The sequence below is a fragment of the Colius striatus genome, chromosome 10 (genome assembly GCF_028858725.1).
Source record: "Colius striatus isolate bColStr4 chromosome 10, bColStr4.1.hap1, whole genome shotgun sequence".
NCBI classification, from domain to species: domain Eukaryota; kingdom Metazoa; phylum Chordata; class Aves; order Coliiformes; family Coliidae; genus Colius; species Colius striatus.
Genome location: NC_084768.1, coordinates 32,524,260 through 32,535,027, shown reverse-complemented (window position 1 = coordinate 32,535,027; position 10,768 = coordinate 32,524,260). Strand labels below are relative to the sequence as shown.

At 45.4% G+C, this 10,768-nt stretch overlaps 1 protein-coding gene across 4 annotated transcripts; it reads left to right on the top strand.

The window, feature by feature from the left end:
• The first annotated feature begins 49 nt into the window (after positions 1-49).
• RTCA (RNA 3'-terminal phosphate cyclase) lies at positions 50-7,244 on the top strand. 4 transcript variants are annotated; one of them, XM_062004393.1, is made up of 11 exons: positions 50-85; positions 608-708; positions 1,230-1,373; positions 2,451-2,574; positions 3,047-3,105; positions 3,648-3,789; positions 4,097-4,221; positions 4,330-4,388; positions 4,954-5,048; positions 6,161-6,265; positions 6,605-7,244. In XM_062004393.1, exons 1-11 carry the CDS (start codon positions 65-67, stop codon positions 6,701-6,703), a joined length of 1,074 nt encoding a protein of 357 aa, XP_061860377.1. In that variant the 5' UTR covers positions 50-64; the 3' UTR covers positions 6,704-7,244. The 4 variants fall into 4 exon arrangements, with proteins under 4 accessions (XP_061860377.1, XP_061860378.1, XP_061860376.1 ...); XM_062004392.1 differs by lacking the exon at positions 50-85 and adding an exon at positions 345-533; XM_062004394.1 differs by lacking the exons at positions 50-85; positions 6,161-6,265 and adding an exon at positions 344-533.
• The last annotated feature ends 3,524 nt before the right edge of the window (positions 7,245-10,768 follow it).

Below are 10,768 nucleotides of genomic sequence, written 5' to 3'. Positions count from 1 at the left end.
GAGGGACGGGGGGGGCGTCACCTGTGCCGAGCGCTGAATTCGGGGGGGTTCCCGTAGCCAAGCGATGGGTGCCCGGCCTTCCCCGGTACGCCCGTAATAAAGTCCCGGGAGACGCGTCTGTGTCTGCGCATCTCCCGGCCATCTCGCTCCTGGGGAGAGCTGCGCGCTGCGGCGGGAGGAAGGCTCCGCGTGCCCCGGGGCGCCGCGGCCTTGCGCCGTTCACGGGCAGAAGCACGCTGTCCCCGGCCGCCCGGGCGCTGGGACCCAGCGGCTGCTCCTGCCGCGGCGGAGCCGCCCCCAGCGGGCCGCGGGGCCGCGTTCTGCGCTTGCTCCGGCGCACGCCCGGCCCCGCAGCTCGGGCGCAGCCGCGTGTCGGGAGCGCTCCCGCCGGGCTGCTCCGCCGCGGGCTCGCCGTCTGCAGGGCTGCCGCGGGACACCCTCGGCGCGGCGGCGGCTGCTGCGAGACGCGGCTGCTCTCAGCGCCCGCCATGGACGGCGACAGGGTGGAGATAGACGGCGGGATCATGGAGGGGGTGAGCGGCGGCGGCGGGCGGGCGGCGGGCGGCGGGGCCGGCAGCGCCTGACGGGCTCCTGTCTCTCCGTGCAGGGCGGGCAGATCCTGCGGGTGTCCACGGCGCTGAGCTGCCTGCTGGGGCTGCCGCTGCGGGTGCGCCGGATCCGCGCCGGGAGGAGCCAGCCCGGCCTCAGGTACCGGCAGAGGCGGTTCAGGTCGTGTAACGCCTCGGCAAAGCGCGGCTCACCCAGCGTGCTGGGTAGAGAGCACGTCGTTTCTTTCCGATTTGAGTTACACAGGCGTGCAGAAACCCAAGCAGAGGCAGACAGAGGCATGGCAGAACTGTTAGCTCTCTCGTGGCTCTGGCAAGCGGCTGCTGGCTTGGCTCCAGTTCAGCATTGCCAGCGTTACCCCGTTGCGTTTTGGTCCAGGCGTTTATCACATTAGGACAAGCGACTGCTCCCACAGCTCATCGGTGTGCCTGGGCCCATTGTGAGGGAGAGCACACCGGAATGCTGCCAGGCCCGGGATGGCCTGAATGCTGCTGCTTTGAACCAGGGGAAGTGCTGTAGGAACCAGATCGTGTTTCTGGTGCTGGTTTGATCTGAAATTTGCAATTGCAGTGTCCCTAAGGTGATGTTCAGTAGCTGTTTTAGTGTAGCATGAGAATGCAGTCTGCTCACCTGTGTCTTTAACTTCCCGCTGTCGCTCCAAGGCCTCAGCATCTGTCCGGACTGGAGATGATCCGAGACCTATGTGAGGGGAAGCTGGAAGGAGGAGAAATTGGCTCAACAGAAGTAACCTTCACTCCTGGGAAGATCAGAGGTGGAACCCACGTAGCAGATACAAAAACAGCAGGGTATGTCTTTGTACCTGGATAATGAATGACCAATAGCTGCTCTTAACTGCTTCTGGTAACTTTACAGCTGTGACAGAAGAGGTTTTGGTAGCTTTAGAATTACCTCAAAAGAGTGAGGGGGGAAAAAAAGGAAGTTTATGTATTGCCAGTGAGCCAAAACATGTGCTGCCTGGGCCTGAGACATACGTGACTGAAGAAGCTTTAGCATAAGCAGTATACATGTGAGTAAAGTACAGGCAAGAGTAAGAGCCTTTAAGTGACAGCTGACACATAAATTGAACACAGCAAAACCAGCTGCCCCTGTATGGAAAGTGATCTGTTATTTTCTCACGTGAATACATTGCATGTCAGCTCAAACACATCAGGTTAGGCAAGTATCTCGAATCCATGGGATCTAGAATAATCCTCACCAAAATGTTGGCATTTTACCTCCTCGCAGTGGTACAATACGGGACACTAATCTTTTGGACCTGGGAACAGGTTCTTTATGCCTGTGGTTCTTCTGTCCTTTATTTCTGTGTTGGGTCCTTCTTTCTTGGAACCTGTTGCAAAACCAAGTGATGGGGTTTAGCTACAGAAGGCTAGTGTGAGCAGTTGTTTGGAATCAGAAGCCAGATTAGGCAGAAGTTAAAGTTTCCTTTAAGTGCTTTTCTGAGCTGCAGTACCATCAACAAGCAGGCTGATGCCTTTTGCTTAACACAGAGTGGTCTGGATAAGCAACGGTGCAGCAGAGTGAGTAACTAAGCACAAGGGAGGAGGAAAAAAAGGAAACTGTGTTTCACAAAGATTTGCACCTTGAGGAAATGAAGAGTACCACTTTTTCCTCAGCTCAGTGGCTGTTTCCACAGTTCAAGGTGCAATTATTGTGAAACAAAAAAACTTGATATTTCAGTTTGCTAAGGACATGGAAGTTTTAAATCAGGACTTTTTTAAGGCTGGTAAGTTTACAGATAAGGCTCCAAATCAAATAGTTGTGTGACTGCTCTGTAAAGTCATCTGCCTTTGATGTGTAATGGTTCTGTGGAATTCTGTGGGTGATGAGTGCACAACACTTGAATATCTTTTAATTGCTTTCAGGAGCGTGTGTCTACTGATGCAGGTAGCAATGCCCTGTGTGCTGTTTGCTGCTTCCCCATCAGAACTTCATTTAAAAGGTGGGACTAATGCTGAGATGGCTCCTCAGATAGACTACACAGTCATGGTAGGGAAAATTCCTTTGACTTGGTGCATCTTTCATGCATATGTATATGCAATGTTGTTCTTCTGATACTCTGCTGCAAGCTGACTTGTAGTTTTGGAATTAGGCATGGGAATAGAACACTGCTAGTGGACTGTGTGTAGAGAGCAAGCTGTGTTTCATGGAATTCCTTGAGACTCGTCACTAAAGGAAATTTGACATAAAATATGTTCTTTATTCTAGGAGGGCTGTCAATTGTTAAGTGTTTCTCTTCCTCTTTGCATGAGAAAACCCTTTACACAAAGTGTCATTTGGAATGGAGCGTGAGGAATGTCAGATAAGCTGTATGGATGAGACTGATGAGACTGGCTGTCTTCTTTTTATGATGTCACTGAAAGTTTTGTGTTGAACTTGTCCCCTTTTCTGTGTAAAATAGTGGCAAATGAGATACGCCAAATAGATTCACTCTGTGTTTTTGCATGTGCTTGTTTCTCAGGTTTTCAAGCCAATAGTTGAAAAGTTCAATTTCACATTTAACTGTGACATAAAAAGGAGGTGAGTTGCAGAGACGTGTGTCAGAGGCAGGCCTTACTGAGCCCATGTGTGAGCACAGAGGCACGCACACGAGGTGCCCTCAATCACACTGAGGGATGCATTTGTAGTGCATGAACTAATCTGCATTAGCTGCCTCTGTGTGTACTGCCACCAGATGATGTGTGATATGGTTCCTGTCTGTTTTTCATTGCCAAGCCTTCAGCTGCTGTTTAATGTTTCCTATGGGCTGCCCCTGAGGGAGGTGCATGCTGCACAGGCAGTAGGATATTGAGCTTTTTCTGAGGTCCCAGTTGTGCTGGTATTAGATAGCTAATAAGTGTTATGAGGTAATACTGTTAGAGAACCTCATTCTATTGTAAGGGTTGCTGGGGCACTGTAGTGGTTTTGCCCGGGCCAGGTTTTTTGGTAGCGGGAGGAAAATTTGTATGTACAGTAATGGAACATAAATTGCATCATGAAATATGTGAAGAGCCTTCTGGCTCTTTTCTTGGTTTCCTTGTGATCTTTGCATTGAATTATATCTGATTCCTGTTCCTAAACAGGGGCTACTATCCTCAGGGAGGTGGTGAAGTTGTGGTCCAGATGTCACCAGTCAAAGAGCTGAGCCCAATAAACTTAACAGAACGTGGCACAGTGACAAAGATATATGGAAGAGCATTTGTTGCTGGAGCCCTGCCTATAAAAGTAAGTGCTGACAACAGCTCTGGTGGTACCCAACTTCATATATATGAAATGTCTTGAATTTCTGTCGGTGTCAGAGCTGTTACATACATTGCTCTAATTGCCATTTGTTCAGCATGAATGTTAATTTCCTGGGGAGGTTGTGTGGAGAGATCATTTTCAGTGCTTGCCTGGGAAGGTTTTTACAACAGGCCTTTGTTTTTCTAGTTAATAAAGTAGCCCCTTTATTCACAGTAAAAATTAGACTTATGTGGAAAAAATACTAAAGTTACCTAACTTAGTGCATGTTTTTTACCTCTTGTTTTGTCAGCTTGCAAAAGACATGGCAGCAGCAGCAGTGAGGGGCATCAGAAAGGAAATCAGAGATCTCTACATTAGCATCCAGCCTGTTCGAGAACCTGATGACCAAGCCGTTGGGACTGGAAGTGGAATAATGTAAGATGAGCCCAAACTTTCTAGTGGTAGCTGTAACCTTGCCAGCTGCTCACATGTCTGAAAAACAACTGTGAGGAGTTTAACATTGATTCTGTTTTTTCTGCTTAGTGTTGTTGCAGAGACTTCAACAGGTTGTTTGTTAGCTGGGTCATCACTTGGCAAGAGAGGTAAGAGTTCCATCAAGTATACCTCTTCCAGATTTCACTTAATGTGCTATTGACAGATAGGAATCTCAAGTACAGTCTGTTCAAAGGTCTGATGCTAGGAGTTGTTGCATTTTTAATGGATGTTGGAATAAAGGACAGTGGAAATGAGCAGATTTCAAATGGAGTCTTACATTTTGTACTCCTGCATGGTGACAAAACCTACAAAATTATTAATCTCTCTTGTTATCAGAATGGAGTGTTAGGGATCACTGAGTTGAAAATGCCTCATGCCCCCTGGGGAGTTTAGTTCAACAGTGAATCCAGATGGGAATCTAGGTTAAAAGGGATAGAAGTGACTTTGCTTTTAAATGGCTGAATGAAATGTTTCTCTGACTAAGTGGGGCTACTTTCTTTCCACTGCTCAGGAAGTATGAGCTATATGTCATGGTGGGATGTGAGGGTATTTTGAAGCAGGCATTTGAAGTGCACAGGAATAAGGTTTAAAAAGATCATTTCTTAAATGCTTTTTTCCTTCTGTGTTTCTAAAATAATTGGCAACATCCCAATCTCCTGGATTTCTCTGCAGGAAAGAATCCTGACAAGGTTGGCATTGAAGCAGCTGAGATGCTGCTTAAGAACCTTAAACATGGTGGAACTGTGGATGATTCTCTGCAAGACCAAGTAAGGCTCCTGTATGTTGAAGTAGCAAGAACGTGCCTGGATGTATTACTTGTGAGGAACATAAATCTGAACAGGGAAAGAATGAGATGTGGATTTCAGTTAGACCGTGTCTGCACAGGTAGTCGTGGCTTTACATAATTGTTTGGTGATTAGAAGTCTTAGGAGGTTTCTGAGTGTGGTCACATCATCAGTAGGACTGCAGATCACATACTGTTCCTGGGACCCAGGGATGCTTCTGCCTTTGCACCGACACCCTGAATTTTTCCCTTCCCATGACTCTTAGTAGGTACAGGAGAAAGAGGTAGGAATTTGCTTCTGTTTGGCACTCCATGTACTGAGGTCACAGCAGCACCCTGGTTGTGTACTAAGAATGACACTAAGTGAAGCTATCAGAGAGCAGAATATGTCTTGCTCTGCTAACTTCATTTGAGAGTGAAGACCTCCCACTATCTTTTTCTCTAATGCAGCCCAATAAGAATCTTGGGCTGCTCTAGATAGGATGATGTTACCTCTTAGCTGGAAGCACCTGGCCACACATTACTGTTACACAGTATGAGAGGAACTATTTAGGTCTTGGACTCAGCCCGCTTTTTCCAAAGCACTCACAGTACAGCTGGAGGAAGCCTGCCACAGCGTGTGTGGGAGCTGCTCACTTGTCTCCCGCCTCACAAGATGCTTCTCGTGGTGATGTTTGTAAACCAGAGCAGATCTTTAAATATCTGTCAAATGTGTGATCAGAAAGTGTTAGAAATAAATCCCCCCTCCTGGGTTTTTCTCTCCATAAAGGTGATGCACCAATCTGGAGTCTGACACGGCTTTGGGGAATTTGGGGGTGAGAAGAGCAAAGTTCAATGTAGCAACAGCAATTCAGTGGCAAATCCCACTGTGGGAAAGTAGCATCCCTCTGTTCTGGGTATTACAGTCATAATTTCCAAGCTTCTTGAGCCTTGGATCTTAACTCTTAACACTCAGTGTCACAACCTGCAATGAAAGTTGGCAGGCCACATTTTTACATCTGCAGACATTTTGCACCTTTTCATTCCTTTTCTTTTTGAGTGCACAAACTCCTATGATTAGAAGTTGCCTGACAATTGCCTTTCCTTTCCTTGCAGCTGATCATTTTTATGGCACTAGCAAAGGGTGTGTCTAGAGTGAAAAGTGGACCAATTACACTTCACACCCAAACAGCTATACATTTTGCAGAGCAGCTGACAAAGGTGAGTCCAGAAGCTCAGGAGGTTTTTAACTAGGCACTGTACAGTTTAGCAGGCATTGTGACCTGAACTTTGAACTTGATCATGGAGGACAAGCACTGATAAAGTAATTGCTGTGGTATTTCTATGGCAGTTGACTTGCAGAAAGTCGACATGCCTTTGAGTTAAATGCCTTTGGAATGGTTAGATGCTTTGACCACCTTTATTTAAATGGTTTTTAATGGAATCAAAGCTGTAATATACATAAACACGTGGCAGTACGATTCTTTGGCATCAAATATTGAATATTTAACCGTATGTCTGCTGTAACTTTAGTGAAATGTATTTCTAATCCTGTTTTAGGCCAAATTTACAGTGACAAAATCAGAAGAGGAAGATCCCAGTAAAGATACCTACATCATTGAGTGCCAGGGAATGGGGATGATAAACCCAAACTTATAGGATTTAAAAAAACCACAAACAGCAAAAGGCAACAAACCAAAAAGCAGCAAGCTGACAAGAGCAAAACTCCACATACCTCAGAGATGCACTGCACTGCACTCCAGTGGGGGTACAAAATGCACGTGAACAGGAGGAGCCTGCTGTCACTTCTGAGGGATTTAACTTCAAGGGTGATGTTGGGTTTTTCCTTGGTGTGCTGAGAATCTGCTGGGGAAAATGGAAGTGTTTTATGTTTTATTATTTTTAACTATTGGCAGCAAAATGAATTCAGACAGGCCAGCAAATAGAACACATTGTGGGTACTGGAGAGCTTCAGTGAAAAGCTTTGACAGTTCTGATTCACTGGAGTAGAGAACAACTAATTCTGTTTTGAAGAAAGAATTGAGATGTTCTTTGCCCTTTAAAAAAGCCCCATGAGTTTTATTCTTTAGGGACTTTTATGTTATGAGGTATGTGGAATGAAGTGCACCATCAAATCTGTGTCAGCTGTTTTGCTTCAGTTGTGTGTGTGAGGAAATAATAAAGCAATATCAGCATATGAGAGCCTGGTGTTTGTGTTTGCTGTTGCCTCAGCAGGCTGTGGTAGGGGGAGATGGATACAAAGTCACTTTGCAGAGCATTATCTCTTTCTCTCCTTACAAAAACAACACTCAATGCACAGCATAATCTTTTACATTTTCTCTGTTTGTCAGGTTTAAAACAACCCTTCTCAGGCAGCCTAGGACGACGTTCCACATCCCATCCCAAACAGCAGCTGTTAACTTGGTGATTGGATTGGATTTTCTGTCTGTAGTTGTCCTTGTTGGCTAAGTGACCAAGTGACCCAACCTGTTTTCACCAAGCTGTTGCTATTTGTTGTGTTTAAAGGGAGTGCTTAATTTCAGCTGGGATGAGGGAGCACTTGAAGATGCAGATATAAACACAGATACATACCTGTCTGTACACTGAGCTCTGCCTATACACACAGCTGGGTCTAGGCACATACAATCCAGTTGCGTTGTCTCCTGTCTGTGGATTATGTAGAGAAGACCTCCTGCCATTCTGAGGGTGATCAGTCTAGAAGATAAAAGGAGAGATGGGGCATAATTTGTTTTGCATATGAAGAATAGAGTTGGATTCACTTAACCAAAACAGTATAAATGCACTCTTGAGGCTTGAATTGGTTTCCAGGTTTTCCACAGCCCAGTCTGCAGCCTTGGCTCTAAGATCATTTTTAACTCACTTGTGACTATTGAACCCAGCTTGAAGTATGGTTTGTCTTACTCATTAATATATCTGCATTATTAGGCATTTCTAACAGGAAGAACAGCCTTTGCTGATACACAAGAACATTCACCGACTATCTATTTAACATATCTTCCCTTCTAGGGTTCTTCCCTCTTTTCCCACCCAAAAACCTGGTGCAAAAGAATTAATTCCCGATGAAACAATACTTTAATACTGAAAATGGTCTGAAGGGGTCAGCAGACACCCGCAGAAGTAGGTAACACTGATCCCCAGCTGCTGCTGAACAGCATCTCTGAACTAGTCTGTGCTGCTAATGATTTTCAGTGTCTCATTTTGAAAAATACTGAATATATTTTCAAAAAAGAGTTGAAATAAAGCCCCTAAAGAGTTGTTTTCTGTGCTTAAGGAAACAAACTCTTCTAAACCACATTGGAAGGGATCCTTACCTGTTGGATGGCTGGATGTAATTTAATTCAACCTCCAGATCAAAGCACCACTGCCTTAGAAATTGTATCAGGTTGGTTAGAGCCTTGTCCAGTCAAAGATGGAGGTGCTACAGTTTCCCTGGGTGACTTTTTAGCAGCACTTAACCAGTCACAGAACTGAGATTGAATGTGAGCAGGCAAAAGGGTTAAGCTTTCTGTCTGTGTAGAGCTTTTTTGACAGAGTATTTCTTAAGCTGAGGGGCTGCTTCTTAAATGGAAGTTACTTCTTGCTACAGGAAACATATTGGGAAGGTGAGCTTAGCAATAAATCAGCTTTTCAGTGTTTCTTCAGAAGCAAATGATAGAATGAATTCTACCTTACTCAGAAGAGTTGTGTTACGTGGAAAATACCCAGCTTGCTGTGGCAGCTGAGCACAAAGGTACTTCAGCTCAAAAACTAGGATGAGAAAGCCATAAATGTATTACAAATGGTTCTAAGTCCTTGCTGAAACTTAACACAAAACCCACATCCTTCTTGTTACCTTTGAAGTTCAGTCATTGGGTTGTCTGTAATTTACTATCTCTTTACCAACATCCCATCAGGGAACTTTCAGAGCCCAGGCAATCAGTGGGTTTTATTGTCACACACCTCCAACATTTGTAGCAATTACACTCCTTGAAAGACAATTAAATTGACATTCTTTGCACTGTTATTCAAAGCAAAGCCAACCTTGTGTACATCCTTATAAACTACAGCTCAGAACTAATGCCTTCCCCTTAGGTTTTGGAACCCCTGGTGAGTGCCTTACACACTTGGCCGTCTTGCCCTGTAGTCACCGCTTCACTTCAGCGGTCAAATGAGAAGGAGGCACTTCCTTGCCTAACAAACTCTTTGTAGACTGTAAGTGTACTTAGATGTGAATGCCTAGATGGTTTAAAGGCTAAATAAATCAGCATAAGTCGCTCCTGTCATGTTAAGAAAACCTTATGAATAAATGCACAGCTAAATGAAATCTTCCACGTTTAGACAGAGGGGTATGTGTTTGTGCCTGTATGCACCCTGCTTTATGGATGAAAAGGAGATAAGCTGGAGCATGGTGTTGTATCTGGTCTCAAAGGCTGGTGAGAGTACCTTTTCATAGCTTTTCTTTGCTTCTGAGAAACCCTGCTGTCTGCACACCTGGGAACTGCAGTGCTACAAACATTTTTCCCACGTTCACCAATGCCCAAGATGACTCTTGGGACAATTGCAGCAAAAAAGAAGAGCTAGTGAAACCTGGAGAGAACTACCTCACCTTAGAATGTCTAGTTTTATCCAAGGCTTTCTGAAATCAGGGCTATCCATCTACAAATTTCTTCTGGGGAGAATTTTAAAGCGTGCAGCTTTTGTTTCTAAGGAAAACTAAAGAATCCACAAACCCAAACCAAAGCCAGCTGAACAAAAAACTGAAACACAATTCCTGTCTCCCAGACAGACATCCAGAAGCATATAAATGCTTCTAACAAAAGCCAGGTTACCAGAAAAAACCCTCCTCTTGCTAGAGGTACAACAAATAGCAGCTCAGCAAGGCTGAGAGCTGCTGCTGCACCTCCCTGCTCCCCGTGAGCCTGCTGAAGGAGCAGCTGGCCATTAACAACCAGCAGTCCGTGGTAGCTTTCTTGCAGGCCCCTTCATGCACACCCCTCCTCTTGTGACAGGACCACTGGGGCCACCAGTGGTTGAGGGTGAGTGAGGGGGCTGGTGTGCTGGCCCTGCCTTGCTTGCCTTGGCTGTTGTAAGGCTGACCCTTGTGCCATCCCTGCAGTTCCTTGAAGGAGCAGAGTGCTGATTTGATCAGGCTTTACATGCAACCCTTTTTTTCTCAGGGCTTAGAAAATCTCTAGATGGGGGTCAGCCACTGTGGGTTTTATCCCACAGTAGGATTAAATGCCCTGCTATACATGCACATACATGTACAAACACCCAGCATTGCACTGCCCAGGCCCAATTCATATCCCATCGCCCCAGGGTGACCTCTTACCAGGAAACACTTGGCACCATTCCTGTACTTTTGCTATAAACAGTAAGTAATTACTCTTCATTACATAGATACTTGAACAAATTTTAAGTGAGGCAGTAAAAGTCACATCATGAATTTGGGACTACTAGTACCACTCACATGCTACCAAGTTGCTATTTTCCCTTTTCAGTGGGGTTCTGCATCATAAATCCTCTGGGTTTACTTTTACTTTCAGTTCACTTAGATTTTAAAGCCACAAGTCAAAACACGAGCTGCAGGTCTGGGTACATCACACTCCTACATTGTGTGTGTGTGTGTGTGTATGTGCTCTACCTACCCAAGCTGATGGTTTACAGCATCATTAATTCTTACAACCAATGCAGTGTTTGGAAATCAGTTGTTAGTAGTCAGTG

Coding starts and splice junctions, on each gene's coding strand:
- RTCA (XM_062004392.1), top strand. CDS start 489: ATGGACGGCGACAGGGTGGAGATAGACGGCGGGATCATGGAGGGG. Junction 534..607: donor ACGGCGGGATCATGGAGGGG/GTGAGCGGCGGC, acceptor CTCTCCGTGCAG/GGCGGGCAGATCCTGCGGGT. Junction 1,374..2,450: donor GCAGATACAAAAACAGCAGG/GTATGTCTTTGT, acceptor AATTGCTTTCAG/GAGCGTGTGTCTACTGATGC.